Genomic DNA, 23,713 nt, shown 5'->3' on the forward strand with positions numbered 1-23,713 from the left:
TAACAAGGCAATATTTCATTCCTATTTTCTTATTAAGTACCTCTACTTCACAAAGGATTTATAGAAAAAAAAAAACTTGGGACAGGATGGTATAGCTGGGAGTGTTGAGGGAAACACAAAACAGGAAAAGGAGGGGTAAAAAGGGAAGAGAGGGAAGCAGGAGAAAAGATAGGTATGTTTAAGAAAGTTTCTTTTAAGATTTGTTTTCTTGTCATTTCCAACTTTTCTATCAGACCCTTCAACAACATGAAATCTGGAAACCTCTCAGATACTCTAGAATTCCTCCTCCTGGGACTGTCAGAAGATCCAGAGCTACAGCCTCTCCTATTCTGCCTGTTCTTGTCTGTGTATCTGGTCTCTGTGGTTGGGAACCTCCTCATCATCCTGGCCATTATGTATGACTCCCACCTTCACACCCCCATGTACTTCTTTCTCTCTGATCTGGCTTTTGTTGACATCTGTTTTACCACCACAACAATCCCCAAGATGCTGGTGAACATCCAGACACGGAGCAAATCCATCAGTTATGCAGGCTGCCTCACCCAAATCTGCTTTGTGCTGACTTTTGCCGGGTTGGAAAACGGAATTCTGGTCATGATGGCCTTTGATCGATTTGTGGCCATCTGTCACCCACTGGGGTATAATATCATCGTGAACCCCAAACTCTGTAGGCTGCTGGTTCTGCTGTCCTTCCTTATTAGTGTTCTGGATGCCCTTCTCCACACTTTGATGGCATTGCGGCTTTCCTTCTGCACAGACCTGGAAATTCCCCACTTTTTCTGTGAATTAGCTCATATTCTCAAGCTTGCCTGTTCCGATATCCTCATCAATAACATTCTTGTGTATTTAGTGACCAGCCTTTTGGGTGTTATGCCTCTCTCTGGGATAATTATCTCTTACACTCAAATTGTCTCCTCTGTCCTGAAAATCCCATCAGCTGGTGGAAAGTATAAGGCATTTTCTATCTGTGGGTCACACTTAAGAGTTGTTTCTTTGTTCTATGGGACAGGTTTTGGGGTTTACCTTAGTTCTGCAGCTACACAGTCCTCGAGGAAGAGTGCAATAGTATCAGTGATGTACACTGTGGTCACCCCCATGATGAATCCCTTTATCTATAGTCTGAGGAACAAGGACATGATGGGGGCTTTGAGGAAGCTTACCTCTAGAATATAATCTTTTCATTAATGTGTCAGCTGCTTTGGGTTTACACTGCTGGAATTTGACAGAGAGAAATAATGTGTAATCCAGACAGCCTGACTGACTTTGAATATATAAAACCAGAGATCTAGTGGTTAAGGGTAAGAATTTTGAAATCAGACCAGCTGCGTTTGAATCCTACCTCCACTAAAACATAGCTTTGTGGACTTTGACAATTTATTTCAACTCTAAACTCAGTTTCCTCATCTATAAAATTGATGTGATTATATTAGTTTATATTTTGGGTAGATTTGAGAAACTTAAGCTCAGTTAGTGAGGATGCATGCCTTCAGCTGTAATGCAAGATTCTCAAATCCAGTAGGGTTAAATGATAAAAACAATGATCTGTCCTCACAAAAACTTCAGGGATTACTTAGGTCCAGGCACAGAACCAGAGGAGTGCATTTCACTCTGCCACGTGGTGATGTTTTCCTATTAGGGCTAGTCTCCTGGTGGTCCCTGATGCCTGCTCCAGTGCAGAGGCCTTTCAAAGTCAGAAACAAAACCTGATAAGCCTCTCCTTGAGTTTCCTTGCAAACCAACCATAATATTTCTGAGGAGACATCCAGAAAGCATTGTTGTTATCATTAGCCCAAATTGAACTATGTGTCCTATATTTGTTTCCTATTGTCATTTTAATATGTTACAAACTTAGCCACTTAAAACAACACAAATGTATTCTGTTGCAATCTGAATGTCAGAAGTCTGAAATCAGCTGTATGGCAAGCTGTTAGGTTCCTTCTGAAAGCTGGTTGGAGAAAAAGTTATCATTTAATAGGTACAGAGTTTCTGTTTGGGATGATAAAATTATTCAGGAAATGGATAGTGGTGATGGTCCTCCAACATTGTGAGTGTTCTTAATGCCACGGCATTGTACACTTAAAATGGCTGAAATAGTAAATTTTATGTTTGTTAGGTCCCCCAATAAAGGGTCCGTGATCAAAGGAGCGAGACTGATACAAAGCGAAGGTCAAGCAAAGCTTTATTTCGTGCCAAGCATCGAGAATCAAACCGACCGGTCAGGGCCGTCTCTTAAAAAGAGGCGACCCCTCCCTGCCTTACCAACTAACTTTTATAGAGCAAAGGCCATGTGGTTGGGCCTGGCCACACACAGATGGCCAATGAGATTGTAACACACAGAGAAAGCTGCATAGTCACACTAGGTCATACATGAGTGACCAATTGAATTATAATTTACCCTAGTAGATATCTGAACGAGCCTATCACCTTGGTCAGAATTGGCGCCCAAAAGGCGGGACCAACACTCCTTGGTAGCTAGGGAGACAGTATGCGCGCTCTACTGATTGGATGTCTCCACCTGACCCAACTCATCCCTGCATTTGGGCTGTTATCTCCACCTGACCTGACCCACCCTTGTATTTGGACTTTGTTACCTGGGACTGGTTTCCCGGACTTGCTTTTAAGTAAGTTCCCTGGGGGTCGGAGGCAGGGTCAGTTTAAGTTTTACTGCATCAACAACAAAATCACTGTTTAACCAGATGGCATCACTTTGGCTATATAGTCCCTTACAATGGTACACATATTTACCACAATGTAAAAACTCAAAAAATTCATTCCAATGTACCAAAGCATTAGACACAAGAATCAGTGATTAAATATTTCTGAAGACAAAATAAGAAAACAATTTTATTACTTCGGAGAAGTTAAGCATTTCTTTAAGATTTATTTATTTTTAGAGAAAGAGAGAGAGCATGTGAGTGTTCACACAAGTGGGGGAGGGGCAGAGAGAGAGGGAAAATCTCAGGCAGACTCCGGCTGAGCCCAGACGCCCACACAAGGCTCAGTCTCATGACCCCAGCCAAGATCATGACTGAGCAGAAATCAAGAGTTGGACACTTAACTTGTAAGGGCCTATTTAGCCAGAGCGGCCCCACCTTGGTTGAACAGCCATTTTGTTGTTTATGCAGTAAAACTTAAACTGACCCTGCTGCCCCAGATAACGGCCCAAATGCAGGGATGAGTCGGGTCAGGTGGAGACATCCAATCAGTAAAGCGTGCATACTGTCTCCCTAGCTACCAAGGAGTGTGTGCTTCACCTTTTGGGCGCCAATTCTGACTAAGGTGATAGGCTGTTCAAATAGCTACTATGGGGTGAATTGTAATTCAATTGGCCGCCTGTGTGTGACCTAGCATGACTGTGCAGCTTTCTCTGTGTGTTACTATCTCATTTGCCACCAGTGTGTGGCCAGGCCCAACCACATGGCCTTTGCTCTATAAAAGTTAGTCTGTGAGGCTCTCTGTAAGGGGCAGCCCTGACCAGTCTGTTTGACGGCCGGTTTGATTCTTGATACTTGGCATGAAATAAAGCTTTGCTTGACCTTCACTTTGTATCAGTCTCACTCCTTTGACCATGGACTCATTATTGGGGGACCCGACATTGGGGACCCAACAAACTGAGCCACCCAGGCACCTCAAAGTCAGGCATTTCTTTTTTTTGTCTGTTTTTGCTGAAATCAAGCATTTTTTAAGAGAATAAGCACAATCTAAAAGATAAGGACTAAGAAATTCAAGCACCTCAAAAATGAGCCAATAAAACAAGCTACTGATTCAATGAAAATTCAGAATTGTTCTTTCACTCTAACAAGGAAAGAAAGAGCAGGGCACATAAACTTCCAGTGAAATATTTCCAGATATGATTTTGCTCACCCTACCAATAGGAACATGATTTTATTAACACAGATACAGTTGTTAAGATATTCTGGGACACTAAAAAATTATTCCTTTCTTCCCTCCCCTGGTAACAGTGTTCATGTGCTTATTCTAGGCTCCTTAAACTAAAATTATACAGTATTTGTTCTTTTTCATCTGCTCACTTTACTGAGCAGGGTTCATCCATGTGGTAGCACCTGTCAGAATTTCATTCCTTCTAATGGCTGAAATATAAATAACGTAATTTCACACCTACAATTATCATCAGGCTTCCTGATATCACTGATTACATAGAGATGTCAAAGGTGGGCATGTCCACATCTGCAACATATGTAAAAAAGAAGATGTGAGCAGAAACAGGTGGAGAGATAAGTGGTGATGGACTCATCGCATCAGGGTATCAACTGTCTTGAATTCCTCAATTCTGCTGCTTTAGTCTGAAAAGAATTTGCACCGCTCTGGGATCAGAATGAAGATATAATTGTTCAGTTAATGAAGAGCTTTGGATATTGATTCTCCAGAGGTACAGAGACTATAAATTGTGACAGCCTCGCTCAGCAGCCCTGCCCCAGGAAAGAAATAGCATATCTGTGCCTCACCCTGATGATGATCTCTCTTGCCGATCACTCCATCCCTTTCCTCTTTCTACAGGTGGAGCACCTAGTCTCCATTATCCAGCATCTAGCAGAGATGTCCTGTATCATTCCACAGTGATGTCATCTAGGTAACCTGATGTCCCCTAGTTAGTGTTTGGAAATGAGGGCATATATTTTACTACAAGTTTATCCAGCAGAAATTGTGAGGAGTACATGTGGAATCAAGACATCCATTTGCTTCCTGCCTGTCTTCTATTTTCTTGACTTGTTTCCTTGTACCTTTCCTCCAGTCCCCAAATAGTTATCATTCTGTCAGTTTCTTTTTTCTTTCTGTAAGGAGAAAGACACTTTTCCTTCTCAGCAGGAACATGCACATTTGCAAATAGAATGATTGTTATTATAACAACATTTGCTTAATCTTTCTACTGGTTTCTGGGAGTTGGCTTGGGCAGTTTCCCTGTATCTTCCAGTTGTGGGTTTTTTAAAAAAATTTTTTATTTTTTCAGTGTAACAGTATTATTTTTGCACCACACCCAGTGCTCCATGCAATCTGTGCCCTCTCCAATACCCACCACCTGGATCCCCCAATCTTCTACCCCCCCCCGCCCCTTCAAAACCCTCAGATTGTTTTTCAGAGTCCATAGTCTCTCATGGTTCACCTCCCCTTCCAAATTCCCTCAACTCCCTTCTCCTCTCCATCTCCCCTTGTCCTCCATGCTATTTGTTATGCTCCACAAATAAGTGAAACCATATGATAATCAGTTGTGGGCTTTTAACATACTGTTGTATTATCTCTTTTGCCAGACTGTGAGGTCTCTGCAGAAGGGAGTGGAGATCCAGACAGTCTCACTACCCATTTTTTCTAGTGAAGTTACCAAATTAAAGAATAGTCTAATTTAAAAAATGATGATTCCTCAACCCTTTCCAGAATTAACAGATCTTGACTCACTGCTTTATTCACTTTAGATCTTTTTTCAAAATAACAAAATAATATGCAAAGAGAAGGCATCTCTCCATTGGACATTTTCCTTTCCCAACAAGGTGCTTGTCCTTGGTGATACTCCTGCTGCTTGCCTAGGGGCTGACATTTCATTTTCTTGTTGCCATATCATTTCAGTCAGATTCATCAACAATATGGAACCCAGAAATGAAACAGACACTTTAGAATTTCTTCTTCTGGAAGTGACAGAGGATCCAGAACTGCAGCCCCTCGTCTTCAGCCTGTTCCTGTCCATGTACCTGGTCACTGTCATGGGAAACCTGCTCATCATCCTGGCTGTCAGCTCTGACTCCCACCTCCACACCCCCATGTACTTCTTCCTCTCCAACCTGTCCTTTACTGACATCTGCTTAAGCACAACCTCCGTCCCAAAGATGCTGGTGAACATCCAAACGCAGAACCGGAGCATCACTTACACAGGCTGCCTCACACAGGTCTGCGTTGTCCTGGTTTTTGCAAGTTTGGATAGTTGTATTCTTTCAGCAATGGCTTATGACTGCTATGTGGCCATTTGTTATCCACTAAGGTACACAGTCATTATGAACTCCCACCTCTGTGGCCTCTTGATACTTCTCTCCCTGTTTATTAGCATTGTGGATGCCCTGATGCACAGTCTGATGGTGTTACAACTGACCTTCTGCACAGACCTTGAAATCCCTCTCTTCTTCTGTGAAGTTGTTCAGGTCATCAAGCTTGCATGTTCTGATATCCTCATCAATAACATCCTGATATATTTTGCAACTAGCATATTTGGTGGTATTCCTCTGTGTGGAATCATTTTCTCTTACACTCAGATAGTGTCCTCTGTTTTGAGAATGCCATCAGCAGGTGGAAAGTATAAAGCTTTTTCGACCTGTGGGTCTCACCTGTCAGTTGTATCTTTGTTCTATGGGACAGGTTTGGGGGTGTACATTAGTTCTGCTCTTACTAACTCTTCCAGAAACACTGCAGTGGTTTCAATGATGTACACTGTTGTCCCTCAACTGATGAACCCCTTCATCTACAGCCTGAGGAACAGGGACATGAAGGGAGCCCTGAGGAAACTCATAAATAGAACACCTTTTCTTCTGTGACTGTGTGTCTGAATGGACTGGGGTTTCTAGAATGAATCAAAGTGACAGAAATATTGGGTGAGCCAGAATGTCTGATTCTTGCATCACCAAGTTCTAGAATGACTAGAGAACTTAATGGGTAAGTTCATCTTAACTTTGGGTTGAAACTTGATTTGTTCTTTGAATAGCTCTGTGATGTTTCAGAAACAAATTCCATTATCAAGCTCAGTTTCTTTGGTTAGGTCCATAGAGCTGAACCTGAGGGAGGTCATACAGTGATTTTTGGGGGATATTCCAGGAAGAAGAAAAGTGAAGAAGTTGGATGGATTGTGGAGAGGATCCAAATAAGTCTGTAGTCACAGAGACATAAGACTGCCAATTCCATACATGCAGTTTGAAAGTAAGCCTACTATGAAACATGGGAGAAGCGGATCTTTTACACCTAATTTGGTAATTTACAAGAGTGGTCACTGGTAGACTGTGTCTCTGCAAAGGCACCATCAGCATCTACTACACTGTAGTAGTTTGAGATGATGGTGAAACAATTTATCTTAATTAATTAGTGAAAAAAGCTTTGTTTCTGCTAAAAGAAAGTAACCCTGGCTCTAATGGATACGAGCAATAAAGATTGTTAATTCTTTTTTTTTTACAAGTTTTAATTTTAATTCCAGGTGGGTAACACACAGTGTTCTGTTAGTTTCAGGTGTACAATATAATGATTCAATGCTTCCATACAACACCCAGTGGTCATAACAAGTGCCCTCCTTAATTCCGATCTCCTGTTTCACCCACCCACTTCCCCTCTGGTAACCATCAGTTTATTCTCTAAAGTTAAAGAGTCTGTTTCTTGGGTGGCCTCTCTCTCTTTTTTTCCTCTTTTGCTTATTTGTTTTGTTTCTTAAATTCCACATATAAGTTAAATCATACAGTATTTGTCTTTCTCTGACTGACTTCACTTAGTGTTATACTCTCTAGCTCCATTCATGTTGTTATAAATGGCAAGATTCCATTTCTTTTTATGGCTGAATAATACTCCATTTTTATGTCTGCTTGTATATGTTATATATAGATATATAATGAATATTATACATACACAGTGGAATATTCATTCATATACTTATATGTAAATATACGTATATATACGTGTGTATGTGTATATATATGCATATATATACACATACATATGTATATATATATACATGATGTCTTCTTTATCCATTCATCTATGAGAGGACACTTGGGCTGCTTCCATAATTTGGCTATTGTAAATAATGCTTCAGTAAACATAGGAGTGCATGTATACCTTTGAATTCGTGTTTTTGTATATTTTGGGTAAATACCCAGTAGTGTGATGACCAGATCATGGGGTAATTCTATTTTAACTTTTTGAGTACCCTCCATACTGTTTTCCACAGTGGCTGTAGCAGTTTGCATTCCCTCCAGTAGTGCATGAGGGGTTCTTTTTCTCCACATCCTTGCCAACACCTTTTGTTTCTTGTGTTGTTGATTTTAGGAATGTTGTATTCCTGATAACTACTTCAGAGGTAGGGAATGTAGAGGTAAACTTATTTATTTTTCTGTGTGGTGGGTTTATCTTGGGCTGGTTCCCCTCATGGACACAGATGGCTGCAATATGGGCATCTTATCCTGATATGATACCTGGAGACAAATCTGACTGTTGAACTCTGGCTTTGTTGTTACTTGACATTCATTGAGTCATGCAGAATAAATGCCCTTTAGTCTATTCCCTGAGAATAGGATTCTACTTAATCTAATTCTTGGTTTGGGGAAAATGATTACTGATCATATGGAATGTAACTCCTGCTGGGAAGTCCACCCCCATAAGCATTACAAACACTTAGGACAATGCCTGACGACTAGCAAGTATTCCACAGGATTTAACTGCTGTCATTGTGTTCCATATCTTACAGGTCTTTAAAAAAAAGAGATTTATTTATTTATTTGAGAGAGGGAGAGCATGCACCTCTGCGTGAGAGCAGGGGGAGGGGCAGAGAATCTCAAACAGATTCTCTGCTGAATGGGGAACTCACTGTGGGGCTCGATCTCGTGACCCCGAGATAACCTGAGTGGAAACCAAGAGTTGACTGCTTAACCAACTGAGCCACCCAGGCACCTCTCTTTTATGTCTTACACAGCCTATATATTCTTAAGTCTTGTAACTCACATATTTTTTTTTACCACTGGTGTCAGCAGTTTGTTTTGTTATATTTATCAATTGACTTTTCTGGTCTGAGTTTAAAAAAAAAGGGCAAAGGTTGATCTTATTTGCTTAGAAACCTCATTGGTTTTTTATTTATTTATTTTAAAGATTTTATTTATTCAGTTGACACAGAGAGAGGGAGCGCACAAGCAGGGAAAGCAGGAGAGGGAGAAGCAGGCTCTCCGCTGAGCAGGGAGCCAGAGGCGGGGGCAGATCTCAGGACTCTGGCATCACGATCTGAGCTGAAGGCAGATGTTGAACTGACTGAAGCACCCAGGGGCCCTCCATTGGTTTATTTATAAGAATATATCTGAGCTTTTATTGCTGTTTCCTACATATCTCTGATGGGGAAACATAATTGAATAAAATTAATTGTATCATTAATGTCATAGAGATTGGGTGCAGTCTTAGGGCTATAATGCAAATATTTTAATGTCTTTATTTTTTTTAAGATTTTATTTATTTATTTGACAGACAGAGACCACAAGTAGGCAGAGAGGCAGGCAGAGAGAGGAAGGTGAGCAGGCTCCCTGCCAAGCAGAGAGCCTGATGTGGGGCTCGATCCCAGGACCCTGGGATCATGACCTGAGCCAAAGGCAGAGGCTTTAACCCACTGAGCCACCCAGGTGCCCCTAAGCGTGTCTTTTTATAAAGTTATTCTGCAGAGAAATGCTTTTTGTTTGTTTGTTTGTTTTTTGACAAGGAGATATTGAGTGTAAGAGTAGAGAAAAGGGAAATTGTCACAATTAGGAGCATTTCTTTCCTCATAAATGCAGGAAACAAGGTCTATAAGTTAGAATCACCTTTTCTGGGAGGGGGTTAAACAGTGGCAGTCTCTAGAGAATCGGAGTTGCTGGAGAACCTGTTGTTACTGGACGTTGAGGGATGGTTTTATTTTCAGCACCACATCTGAGAAACAGCTCCCTGCCCTGGCACTGGTAGTGTCTGTAGTGTGAAGGTTCCTCCATTGAAGCTCACAGCACAGCCCCGTAGGTAAATAACCTGAGACCTTTGTTCGCACTGAGGTTTCCCTGACTCCAGGAAGAATGACTGACTTTGAATCTCTGGGGAGACATTTGAGGGATGTGCATGCACGTCTTTTTTTTTTTTTTTTAAGATTTTATTTAATTATTTGAGAGAGCTTGCTAGCAAGAGAGCACAAGCGGGGGGAGGAGCAGAGGGAGAGGGAGAAGCAGACTCCCCACTGAACTGGGAGCCCCATGTGGGGGACTCAATCTCAGGACCCTGAGACCATGACCTGAGCTGAAGGCTTAACTGACTGAGCCACCCAGCATCTCTGTGCACTCATTTTTACACTCAGAACTAAACTTGAGATTTTTTTTTTCAAAGCATGACCCATTTTAATTAAAAAAAGAAATGGAAAGAGGGGTGCCTGGGTGGCTTAGTCAGTTAAATGTCTATTTTCAGCTCAGGTCATGACCCCAGGGTCCTGGGATCGAGCCCTGCATTGAAATCCCTGCTCAGCCAGGAGCCTGCTTCTCCCTCTCCCTCTGCATCCCTTCACTCATGCTCTCTCCACCTCTCCCTCAAATAACTAAATAAAATCTTAAAAAAAAAAAAGGAAAAGAATAAAAAGCTTATGGGAGGATGTATTCCCAGTTAGGAAGATGGCAGATCTTTCTTTAGTTTTGCTTTTTAATGTTGTATATACTTAACAGTGCATAAAATCTACCTGTAGTTTTGAAAGAATAGTCACATAATAAGAACATTTCACTTATCCAGGGGTTAAAAAGAGCAATGCCATCACCCTAGGAACTATTTGTGTGATCTGCCACTCACATCACCCTCTCCTTGTTCTAGGTGCAAATACTTTCGACTTGTTTACTTATTTTCTTTGAAGTTCTTCTTTTGGGTTGAATTCTATGAAATTTCAAGTATTTGATCATATTTGCCCTATGAAACTGGCAGTGGAATTAAACATCGTCCTCTTATCATCTGATACATGTTCCTGTTCAATTTATAAATCTGCCTGTTTTTAAACTTGTTAGAAGTTTAATATGATGTATGAATTTTCATCTTAATTGTTTTTCTCATTATTGTACTTTGATATTTAATCATGTTGGGCATATAAATAAATAATTTATTTCCATTCCTCTGTGTTTTTACATGATATATGGTGAGTTTTCAAAGTAGGTATCCTCTCCAATATTGATGGAAATTTTGTTTGTAACTAGTTTTCTGTTACTATGAATAACCTGTTGGAATACTCTCATATATATCCCTTGATGGAAATAAAGAGCCAATTACACACGTGAGAAGGTCCTGATAATCTATACCACATCAATATACTTTCAAGGATACTGATAACCTGGTGGGAGTAAAAATAATTTATTAATTGGCATATCTTATTGTTATGTGGCTGGGCGTCTTCACATATTAACTTCCTTTTATTATTTATAAATTTTTAATTTAAACATTTTAAAAATTTAAACATTTTTCATTCCAGTATAATTAATACTATATTGTATTCGTTTTGCTATACAATAGAATGATTCAGCAGTTTTATACATTACTCAGTGCTCATGATGATAAATGTACTCTTCATCCCTCTCACCTATTTTACCCATCCCTCCACACACCCACCTTCTGGCAACCAGCAATTTATTCTTTATATGTAAGAGTCTGGTTTTTGTGTGTGTGTGTGTGGGGGGTTTGGTCTCTTTTTTTAGATAAGATCTTATGTATGTATTATTTGAGAGAGAGCAAGTAAGAGAGCATGGGCAGGGTGGGGAGAGGTAGAGGGAGCTGGAGAACAGAGTTCCTGATGTGGGACTTGATCCCAGAATCCTGGGATCATGACCTGAGCCAAAGGCAGACGTTTAATTGACTGAGCCACCCCGGTGCCCTGTCTCTCTTTTTCTTTGATGATTTGTTTTGTTTCTTAAATTCTACCTATCAGTGAAATCATGTGGTATTTGTCTTTCTCTGACAAATCTTGCCATGTTGTTGCAAATGGGAAGGTTTCATTCATTTTTATGACTGAGAAATACTCCATTGTATGCATATACCATATCTTCTTTTTTTAAAAATATTTTTTAAAAAGATGTTGTCTATTTATTTGACAGAGATCACAAGTAGGCAGAGAGGCAGGCAGTGGAGGAGTGGGGAAGCAGGATCTCTGAGCAGGCTCCCTGCTGAGCAGCGACCCCCCCCCCCCATGCAGGGCTTGATCCCAGGACCCTGGGATCATGACCTGAGCTGAAGGCAGTGGCTCCAACCTACTGAGCCACCCAGGTGCCCCTATATCACATCTTCTTTATCCATCCATCCATCTATGAATGGACACTTGGATTGCTTCCATAATCTGGCTATTGTAAATAATGCTGTAATAAACATAGGGATATATATATAATATTTTTGAATGAGTATTTTAGGATTCTTTGGGCAAATACCCAGTAGTAGAATTACTGGACCATATGGTAATTCCATTTTTAATTCTTTGATGAGTCTCCATATTGTTTTCCACAGTGGCTGCACCAGCTTGCATTCCTACCAGCAGTATGTGAAGCTTCATTTTTCTCCACATCCTTACCAAAACCTGTTTCTTGTATTTTTGAATTTAGTCATTCTGTTGTGTGTGAGGTGATCCCTCGTTGTGGTTTTGATTTGCATTTTCTTGATGATCACTAATCATCAGATGTTGATGATCTTTTCATTGTCTGTTGTCCATCTGTATGTCTTCATTGGAGTAATATCTATTCATTTCCTCTGTCCATTTTTTGATTGGATGATTTTTTTTTTCTGGTTGAGTTGTATAAGTTCTTTGCATATTTTGGATACTAATCCCTTATCAGATGTATCTTCTCCAATTCAGTAGGCTGTTTTTTGTTCTGTTGACTGTTTCCTTAGCTGTGCAGAAACTTTTCAATTTGATGTAGTCCCAATAGTTTAATGTTGCATTTTTGTATTTATTTAAATTCAGTTAGCCAAGGTATAGTACATCATTAGTTTTTGATACAATGTTCAATGATTCACTTGTATCCCTTGCCTTAGGAGATATAACTAGAAAATGTTGCTGTGGCTGATGTCCGAGAAATTGCTGCTTGTGCTTTCTTCTAGGATATTTATGGTTTCAGGTCTCCGTTTCCCTTTCTTTTAAATATACGTTTATGGTATTTCTACTGGGTTTATGTTTTTCTTATTGATTCATATGAGTTCTTTAGATAATTTTAACCCACAGTCCCCTAAAGTGAACAAATATGTACATTGAAAATACTGTGGAAAAAAAAAGATAAAATAGTTACAAATATGTAAAAAGAAGTAACAGAGTCTGCATTGACTATAGACAAAATTGTCACACAGGATAAATTAGAATCTAATTATAAATATACTTGTAAATATACACAGTGAAGATTAAGCTTCAGGAAACAGTGATTCTTAGAAGAAAAACTTTCTTTTAAAATATTTATTTATTTATTTATTTATTTAACAGAGAGAGAGAGAGACAGAGAGAGAGCTATCACAAGTAGGCAGAGAGGCAGGCAGAGAGAGAGGGGGAAGCAGGCTCCCCGCTGAGCAGAGAGCCCAATGTGGGGCTCAATCCCAGCACTCTGAGATCATGACCTGAACTGAAGGCAGAGGCTTGACCCACTGAGTCATTCAGGAACCCCAAAGAAAAACCTTTGAGAGTTCCCCATTTTATAACTCAGCTATATTTTTACCTGTATTATTTATATCAATATATACAAACTATATTTTCACAACTGGAATTGATATCAGACTTACTGTTGTCATTCATTGGATAGAAATCCCTTCATTAATACCTAAACAGAGAAGACTGAAATTCAGTCAGAGAAGAATGGTGTGTCTATATTTGCAAAGTATTTGAAATGGAGATGAACAGACCCAAATGTACATGAGGTACACCTGGCCCTGTAGGGTCAAGAAAGGACCGCCCTGAATTCTGTTGTTCTATAGAGTGCTGGTCTTCAAGGATTTACACTGCCTTGGGATGTCTGTGACAGAAAAATTGCTTAGTTAATGAGGAGCTTTGGAAATTGAACCTCTAGGGATACAGACACTGCAGTCTGGCTGTGACCACCTCATTCAACATGAAAAGTAGTAAGTAACACACCTAAGCCGCCTCCCATAGGCAATCCCTCTTGCTCAGGAGCCCGGGTCTCACTCAATCCCTCTGCTCTTCTTGAGAACAGATCTTCCATAAGGTTCATCAGAAATGTCAGTCATCATTCCAGTCTGATGCCAACCAGGTAACCTAATATCCCTTATTCATTGCTTGGAAATGGGAGCAAATGTCTTACTACAGGTTCATCTGGGGCAGCTGTGAAAAGAGCACATATACCAGGTGATTGAAACCAAGTCACACATGGTCCTCCCTCCTGTCTTGTCTTCATATGTTTCCTTGGGCTTTTTGCCATCATTCCATTTACTAATATCTTTTCACTCACTTGTATGACCAGGACCATTTCTTCCTGAGTACAAATTTGCCTTTTAAAAAACACGACTGTTGGGGTTCTTGAGTGGCTCAATTTGTTAAGTATCTGCCTTCTGCTTAGGTTATGATCCCAGAGTTCTGGGATTGAAACCTGCATCAGGCTCCTTGCTCAGTGGAGAGACTGCTTCTGTCTCCCTCTGCTGCTCCCTGTGCTTATGCTCTCTCTCAAATAAATGAATAAAATCTTTAAAAAATAAAGTTTAAAAAACATGACCATTATAAAATTTTCTGGCATTTATTTATAATCTTGTAGTGGTAAGAGGGCAGAAAGTTTGGAAAAACTTGCTTCTTGACATATCTATGTATTATCTCAGTTGTCTGACTCTGAAGTCTATGGAGATCCAGACAGAATCTTTTTATTTTTAAAGATTTATTGATTTATTTTAGAGGGAGAGAGCATCTCAAGCAGACCTCCCATTGAGTATGGAGCCCAAAGCAGGGCAGGATCTCACGACCCTGAGTTCATGACCTGAGCTTAAACCAAGAGTTGGATGCTTAACTGACTGTGCCACCGAGGTGCCCTCCAGAGAGAATCTTCAGGTGACTTCCCAGTCTGTTTCTTTTTATAAAATTACCAAATTTTTTTTTCAGAAGTAAACATTATTATTGAAGTGTAACATACACAAAGGAAGGTACACTAATTGATTTTTATCAATTTTATTTTCTTAGAGTGGAACAAACCCACATAACAACTAAGTCTGATCAAGATATTAAAAATTATAAGTTGTTCACATTCTGCATATCAGTTTATTTTTTTATCTTTTTAAAAAAAGATTTTATTCATTTGAGAGAGAGAGAGAGCACGCGTGAGCATGAGCAGGGGAAAGGGGCAGACAGAGGGAGAGGGAAAGAGAAAAGCCTGACATTGGGTTCAATCCCAGGACTCTGAGATTATGATCTGAGCTGAAGTGAGATGCTTAACTGACTGAGCCACCCAGTACCCCTAAAATTACTGAATATTTTAAATAAACAGAGCATCATAAACAATGTAATTTTAAAAAATGACTATCTGTTAATCCTCTTCAGATTTAACAGTGGTTGATTCTCTGCAATATCAGCTTCAGGTTATTATTATTATTATTATTATTAATTTAATTTTTTAAAAAAATTTTATTTCTTTTCAGTGTAACAGTATTCATTGTTTTTGCACCACACCGAGTGCTCCATGCAATCCATGCCCTCTCTAATACCCACCACCTGGTTCCCCCAACCTCCCACCCCCTGCCCCTTCAAAACCCTCAGATTGTTTTTCAGAGTCCATGGTCTCTCATGGTTATTATTATTTTTTTAAGGTTTTTATTTATTTTATCTGTCAGAGAGAGAGAGAGAGAGAGAGAGAGAGCACAGCAGGGGGAGAGGCAGACAGAGGGAGAAGCAGGCCGCCTGCTGGGCAAGGAGCCTGATGTGGGACTCTGATTCCAGCATGACCTGAGCTGAAGGGAGACACTTAACTGAGACATGTAGGCATCCCAGGTTTTTATTATTCTTAAAAAAACAGAATAATATACATGCAGAAGTCACCATCTCTTATTACTCCCTATTAGTCTCCATCCCATCCCAAGATGGTTTTTGCCTCTAGTGGTGCTTGTCCTCTTGTTCTAGAAAACACACATTTGATTGACTCCATCTTGCCATCAGATTCATCAACAACATGGAACCCAGAAATGATACACATGTTTCAGATTTCCTTCTCATGAGAGTGACAGAGGATCCAGAACTGCAGTTCCCCCTATTCATCCTGTTCCTGTCCATGTACCTGGTCACCATCCTGGGAAACCTGCTCATCATCCTGGCTGTCAGCTCTGACTCCCACCTCCACACCCCCATGTACTTCTTCCTTTCTAATCTGTCTATTAATGACATCTGTTTAAGCACAACCACGATCCCAAAGATGCTGGTGAACATCCAAGCACAGAATCAGAGCATCACTTATGCAGCCTGCCTCACCCAGATCTGCTTTATCCTGGTTTTTGCAAGTTTAGAAAGTAGTCTTCTTGCAGTAATGGCCTATGACCGCTATGTGGCCATTTGTCATCCACTGAGGTACACAGTCATTATGAACTCCCACCTCTGTAGCCTGCTGGTTTTACTCCCCCTGTTCATTATCATTGTGGATGCCCTGATGCACAGTCTGATGGTGTTACAACTGACCTTCTGCACAGACCTTGAAATCCCTCTCTTCTGTGAAGTTGTTCAGGTCATCCAGCTTGCATGTTCTGACACCCTCATCAATAACATCCTGATATATTTTGCAACTAGCATATTTGGTGGTATTCCTCTGTGTGGAATCATTTTCTCTTACACTCAGATAGTGTCCTCTGTTTTGAGAATGCCATCAGCAGGTGGAAAGTATAAAGCTTTTTCGACCTGTGGGTCTCACCTGTCAGTTGTATCTTTGTTCTATGGGACAGGTTTGGGGGTGTACATTAGTTCTGCTCTTACTAACTCTTCCAGAAACACTGCAGTGGTTTCAATGATGTACACTGTTGTCCCTCAACTGATGAACCCCTTCATCTACAGCCTGAGGAACAGGGACATGAAGGGAGCCCTGAGGAAACTCATAAATAGAACACCTTCTCTTCTGTGACTGTGTCGTCTGAATGGACTGGGGTTTCTAGAATGAATCAAAGTGACAGAAATATTGGGTGAGCCAGAAATATTGGGTGAGCCAAATGTCTTTCATATTTAAGTCTGATTCTTGCATCACCAAGTTCTAGAATGAATAGAGAACTTAATGGGTAAGTTCATCTTAACTTTGGGTTGAAACTTGATTTGTTCTTTGAGTAGCTCTTGTGATGTTTTGAAAATGAGTTCTAATTCCTAAGCTTGGTATTTTTGGTGGGGTCTTCACAAGCTGTCCCAAGGCAAGTGTTATACAGATACCAAAATGTCAGAAGAGAAGTGGGAAAAGTTGGATAGGTCAGGAAATGATCAAATAAGTCTGTGGTTATAGCAGAGACTTGAGTCTGCCTGATCTCATGGTTAAGGCCATGCGAAATGCACTCTAGAGACAAGCCAAGTATATGACAGGGTGTGTATGTAGGGGGAGCTGTTCTTTCATACTCCAGTAATTCCTGAGACCTGTCACTGGTAAACTATGTAAGTGCAGGGCAACATCAGCATTAACTATACTCAGTTTTATAATCTGCAAAACGGCTGTAGTGTGATTATCTCATTGGTTTGAGATGGTCATTAGACCTTTGATCCCGATTGGTGCGAAAGCCATCGTATCTACTGAGAGAAAATAATCCTGATTGTAAAATGTCAAAACAATAAATATATTTGTAATTTCCCTGATGATTGGTGATGGTGAGCATCTTCTCATGTATCTGTGGCCATCTGTATGTCTTCTTTGGAAAAAGGTCTGTTCATGTCTTCTGACCATTTCTTAAATGGATTTCATTTTTGGGGTGTTAAGTTTTATAAGTTCTTTATAGATTGTGGATATTAACCCTTTATCAGATATGTCATTTGCAAATATCTTCTCCCATTCCATAGGTTGCCTTTTAGTTTGGATGGTTTCCTTCCCTGTGCAGAAGCTTTTTATTTATTTGATGAAGTTTCAGTTGTTTATTTTATTTTTTGAATCACGGGGTATTTTAAAAATAATTTTATGTTCCAAAGTGGTTATACCAATTTACATTCTGATCCACAGTATATGGGTTCCTCTTGCTTCATGTTCTCACCAATACTTTGATTGCCAGTCTCATGGGTGAGGTTACATGATATTACATTATGGTTTTAATGTGCATTTCCTTAACTACTAATGAGATGGAACTTTTTTTAAAAGATAGTACATTTTTTAATAGGTTAGTTAGCTATTTAGGTTTCTTTTTCTGTGAAGTGCATGTTCAAATTTTTGCTCATTTTTCTACTGATTTTTTTTTCCAACTGATGTGGGTAAGTATATATCCTGGATACTGAGCTGTTACAGTTTTTTTTTTTAAGATTTTATTTATTTATTTGACAGAGATCACAAGTAGGCAGAGAAGCAGGCAGAGATAGAGGAAGGGAAGCAGGCTCCCTGCTGAGCAGAGAGCCCAATGTGGGGCTCAATCCCAGGACCCTGAGACCATAACTTGAGCTGAAGGCAGAGGCTTAACTCACTGAGCCACCCAGGTGCCCCTGCGCTGTTACAGTTTTATCAGTTGCAAATGTCTTCTCCCAGTTTGTGCTTGTATTTTTACTGAACTCACTGTGTTGTCCTTTGGCAAACAAAAAATCTTAATTTTAACGTAGCTATATTAATTTTTTTCTATGTGGTTTGTGTTTTCTGTATCATATTTAATAAATCCTTCCTACTACAAGTCATTAAGATATCTTTCCGTATTGCTTCTAACAGTTTCATAATTTTGCTTTTCATATTTAAGTCTGTTTAAATTTTTTTTTAATTTAGGGGTGCACCTGGGTGGCTCAGTTAGGTATCCCACTCTTGATTTTGGCTCAGGGCATAATCCTGGGTCATGAGATGAAGCCCTGCATTGGGCTTCCTACTGGATATAGATCCTGCTTGAGATTCTCTCTCTTCCTCTCCCTGCTCTCTCTCCCCTTTCTCTCTCTCTCTCAAAAAAAAAAAAAAAAGATTCTCTTTCTTTTCCTTGCCCTCTTTCCCTTCCCCTCCAAATTTTTTTATTAGAGCATAGTTGACACAGTTTATTTACATTAGTTTTTAAATCTTAATGCATCTAGAATTTATTTTTACCACATAATCAATTCTCTCTGCATCATTTATTCAAACATTAATTCTTTCACTTGCTGATTTGCTTTAAGTTTTCAAATATACATAGATCTACTTATCTCTCTGTTCTGCTCCAATAGTCTATTTGTCTGTTGTTGAACAGTTTTATAAATCCTAATATTTAATATCCTGATAAAGTAAATCCCTCATTTTTACATATTCATGAATGCCTTATTTATTCTTAGTCCTTTGCATTTCCCATAAATTTTAGAACCTGCTCATCAGGCTTAAATATACAATTGAGATTTTGATCGGAATTGCACTGAAACTAACTTTAAAAAAAAAAAAAGATCTTATTTATTTATTTACTTACTTATTTGAGAGAGGGAGCATGAGTGAGTGAGAGAGAACATGAGCACCAGCAGAGGGAGAGGCAGAGACAGAAGGAGAAGGAGAAATAGGCACCCCACTGAGCAGGGAAGCTGATGTAGGACTCCATCCCAGGACCCCGGGATCATGACCTGAGCTGAAGGCAGATTTTTAACTGACTGAGCCACTCAGGGGCCCCACACTGAAACTATAGATCACTTGGGATAATGATATGTCTTCTAATATGTAAACATGGCATCTGAATCCAAAAACTAATGATATACTGTATGTTGGCTATAATTCAAATTAAATAAAGAGAGAAGGACATTTGGGGGATGCGTGTGTGGCTCAGTTGGTTAAGTGTCTGCCTTCAGCTTAGGTCCTGATCCCATCCTGGGATGAGTCTGACATCAGGCTCCCTGCGGAGTGCTCCGCAGGGAGCCTGCTTCTCCCTCTGCCTCTGCCTGCTGCTCCCCCTGCTTGTGCTCTCTCTCTCTCTGACAAATAAATAAATAAAATCTTTAAAAAATTATGGAGGGCACATATGGCATGGAGCACTGGGTGTGGTGCATAAACAATGAATTCTGTTACGCTGAAAAGAAATTAATAGAAAATAAAATACATTTGAGAAGGCCTGAATCAGGTTTTATAATTTTTTGTTTTGTTTGTTTTGATTTCATTTCCCTTACCTCAGGAGACAAATCTAGAAAGAAGTTGTTATGGCCAATGTCAGAGAGGTTACTGCCTGTGTTTTCCTCTAGGGTTTTTCTAGTTTCAGGTCTCACAGTTAGGTTTTTAATAATTTTGAGTTTATTTTTTGTGTTTGATCTAAGAGAATGGACTAATTTAATTCTTCTGCATGTTGCTGTTTAGTTTTCCCCACACCATTTGTTGAATAGACTGTGTTTTCCCCACTGGATATTCTTTCCTGCTTTAATTGATCATATGGTTGTGTGTGTCTGTTTTTGTGCCAGTACTATACTGCTTTGATGACTACAGCTTTGTAATATAATTTGAAGGCTGGAATTGTGATGCCTCCAGCTTTACTTTTTTTTTTTTCTCTTTGAAGGTTGCTTTGGCTATTCAGAATCTCTTGTGGTTCCATACAAATTTTAGGAATTTTTGTTCTAACTCTGTGAAAAATGCTGTTGATATTTTGATAAGAATTGCAATAAATGTATAGATTGCTTTGAGTAATACAGACATTTTAATAATATTTGTTCTTCCAATCCATGAGCATGGAATGTCTTTCCATTTCTTTGTGTTATCATCAATTTCTTTTGACAGTGTTTTGTAGTTTTCAGAATACAGGTTTTTCACCTCTTTGGTTAAGTTTACTCCTAGGTATCTTATTATTTTGGATGGAATTGTAAATGGGATTGATTCCTTAATTTCTCTTTCTGCTGCTTCATTATTGGTGTATAGAAATACAACAGATTTCTGTACATTGGTTTTGTATCTTACCACTTTACTGAATTCATTTGTCAATTCTATCAGTTTTTTGGTGGAGTCTTTTTGGGTTTTCTATATAGAGTATCATGTCATCTGCAAATAGTGAAAGTTGTACTTCTTCCTTGCTGATTTGAATGCCTTTTATTTCTTTTTGTTGTCTGATTGCTGTGGCTAGGACTTCTAGCATACACAGTGAAAGAAACCATGAACAAAACTAAAAGGGAAACTATGGAATGGGAGAATATATTTGCAAATGATGTATCCATCAAGGGTTAGTATCCAAAATCTATAAAGAACTTATCAAACTCAAAACCCAGAACACAAATAATCCGGTTAAGAAATGGGTAGAAGACATGAATAGACATTTTTCCAAAGAAGACATGCAGATGGCTAACAGACACATGAAAAGGTGCTCACCATCGCTCTTACTAAGGAAATACAAGCAAAACTACAATGAGATATCACCTCACACCTGTCAGACTGACTAAAATCAGCAACAAGGGAGACCACAGGTGTTTGCAAGAATGTGGAGAAAAAGAAACCCTCTTGCACTTTTGGTGGGAATGCAAACTGGCCCAGCCACTTTGGAAAACAGTATGGAGGTTCTCAAAAAGGTAAAAATAGGGCAACTGTATTTTACAATTACACTACTAGGTATTTAACCAAAAAATGCAAAACACTAAATCAAAGGGATACATGCACCCCAGTATTTATAACAGCATTATTTCAATAGACAGATTATAGAAATAGCCCCAGTATTTATTGATTGATGAATGGCTAAAGAAGATGTAGTGTATACATATATTGGAATATTACTTACCATAAAAAAAGAATGGAATCTTGCCATTTGCAATGACATGGATGGAGCTACAGAGTATAATGCTAAGCAAAGTCAGTCAGTCAGAGAAGACAAATACTATATGATTTCACTCATATGTGGAATTTAAGAGAAGAAAAAACCAAATGAACAAAGTGATTAAAAGAGAGAGAGGCAAACCAAGAAACAGACTCTTTTTTTAAAGATTTTATTTATTTATTTATTTGACAGGCAGAGATCACAAGTAAGCAGAGAAGCAGGCAGAGAGAGAGAGAGGAGGAAGCAAGCTCCCTGCTGAGCAGAGAGCCCAATGTGGGGCTCAATCCCAGGACCCTGGGATCATGATCTGAGCTGAAGGCAGAGGCTTTAACCCACTGAGCCACCCAGGTGCCCCAAGAAACAGACTCTTAACTACAGAGAATAAAGTGATGGTTACCAGAGGGGAGGTCGGTTGGGGGAGATGGGTTAAATAGGTGATGGGGATTGAGGAAGGTACTTGTGATGAGCACCAGTTGATACATGGAATTGTTGAATCACTATATTGTACACCTGTGACTAGTAGCACACTGTATGTTATCTAACTGGAATTTAAATAAAAACTTAAAAAGAAATAATGGGAAAAAGATAGTCTCTTCAACAAATGGTGTTGGGAAAACTGGACAGCCACATCAGAATGAATGAAACTGGACCACTTTCTTACACCCTATGCAAATTTCATGATTTTATTTTATTTTATTTTTTTAAAATTTATTTTCAGCGTAACAGTATTCATTGTTTTTGCACCACACCCAGTGCTCCATGCAATCCGTGCCCTCTCTAATACTTTTACCTGCGCAATTCAGTGGCAAAACTACACCCACAGTATTGGGCAAACATTGCATCTGTTTCCATAGCTTTCATGGATCAAACAGAAAATCTGTAGCCATTTATCAAAAACTTGCTCATGCCACAGAACCCACCCTTGACAACCTCTAGTCTGCTTTCTATCTCTGTAATTATTCTTATTCTAGATACTTCATAGAAGTCATAAAATACATTTTTTTTTGCATTGACTTACTATACTTAGCATAATGTTTTCAAGGTTTGTCTATGTTTTAACATGCTTCAGAACTGCATTCCTTTTTTATGGCTGAAACATAATCCATTGTGTGTATGTGTGTGTATGTATATTGTGTATGTGTGTTTGTGTGTTCATGTGTATTGTCAGTAATACTGCTATGAACATTGTTATATAAATAACCTGTTTGTGTTCCTGATTTGAATTCTTTGGCTATATACTTAGGAGTGGAATTGCTGGGTTGTATGGTAGTTCTATGTTTAGCTTTTGAGGAACTGCCAAACTGTACTCTCTGAATTCAAAAAGTCTATGTCCTTTAATTTTATTTGTATAAAATTGTTTGGGCTGATTGGGGCCCCCTGAAATTTCACAGGAGTCTGAGAATCAGTTTTTCCGTATTTGGAAAAAAGGCATTGTCCCTTTTTGCACAAAAATAATATTGAGAGGGATTGCATTGAATCTGTAGGTTTCATTTGCTTTCTTTTTTTTTTTTTTAGATTTGATTTATTAGAGAGAGAGAGGGAGAACCAGGTTTCCCAGTGAACAGAGAGCCCAACTGAGGGCTTGATCCCAGGACCCTGAGATCATGACCCAAGCTGAAGGCAGATACTCAACCAACTGAGCCACCCAGGCAGCCCTCTAGTTTTCTTTGTATTGATTGCCATCTTAAAAATGAAGTCTTTCTACCCATTAACACCAGACCCAGATCCATTTATTTAGGTTTTCTTCAATTTATTTCAGACATGTGTTTAATTCTTAGTGTACAAGTCTCTTAACTCTTTGGTTAAACTTATTTCTAGGTGTTTCATTGTTTTAGATGCTATTTTAAACAGAATAACTTTTTAAAAAAGATTTTATTTATTTATTTGATGGAGATCACAAGTAGGCAGAGAGGCAGGCATGGGGGCAGGGAAGCAGGCTCCCTTCTGAGCAGAGAGCCCAATGTGGGGCTCAATCCCAGGACCCTGAGATCATGACCTGAGCTGAAGGCAGAGGCTTAACCCACTGAGCCACCTAGGCACCCCCAGAATAACTTTATTATATTCCTTTCAGTTGCTCCTTTCAGATGTGTAAAAACACAGCTGATATTGGTGTGTTGATCACATATCCTGCAACAGTTCTTTGCTC

The 23,713-nt window shown here is 39.3% G+C and overlaps 3 protein-coding genes across 3 annotated transcripts; all 3 read left to right on the forward strand.

Moving 5' to 3' along the window:
• The first annotated feature begins 228 nt into the window (after positions 1–228).
• LOC111162464 (olfactory receptor 7G3-like) lies at positions 229–1,173 on the forward strand. The gene has a single exon (XM_022526902.1). It carries the CDS (start codon positions 247–249, stop codon positions 1,171–1,173), a length of 927 nt encoding a protein of 308 aa, XP_022382610.1. The 5' UTR covers positions 229–246.
• A 4,403-nt stretch (positions 1,174–5,576) lies between these two features.
• Positions 5,577–6,536, forward strand: LOC111162494 (olfactory receptor 7G1-like). Its single transcript, XM_022526947.1, has one exon. It carries the CDS (start codon positions 5,598–5,600, stop codon positions 6,534–6,536), a length of 939 nt encoding a protein of 312 aa, XP_022382655.1. The 5' UTR covers positions 5,577–5,597.
• A 9,312-nt stretch (positions 6,537–15,848) lies between these two features.
• Positions 15,849–16,799, forward strand: LOC111162498 (olfactory receptor 7G2-like). Its single transcript, XM_022526953.1, has one exon. It carries the CDS (start codon positions 15,864–15,866, stop codon positions 16,797–16,799), a length of 936 nt encoding a protein of 311 aa, XP_022382661.1. The 5' UTR covers positions 15,849–15,863.
• Positions 16,800–23,713: the final 6,914 nt, after the last annotated feature.

The sequence above is a fragment of the Enhydra lutris genome, unplaced genomic scaffold (assembly GCF_002288905.1).
Source record: "Enhydra lutris kenyoni isolate GAN:26980312 unplaced genomic scaffold, ASM228890v2 scaffoldscaffold92, whole genome shotgun sequence".
In the NCBI taxonomy this organism is placed as follows: Eukaryota; Metazoa; Chordata; class Mammalia; order Carnivora; family Mustelidae; genus Enhydra; species Enhydra lutris.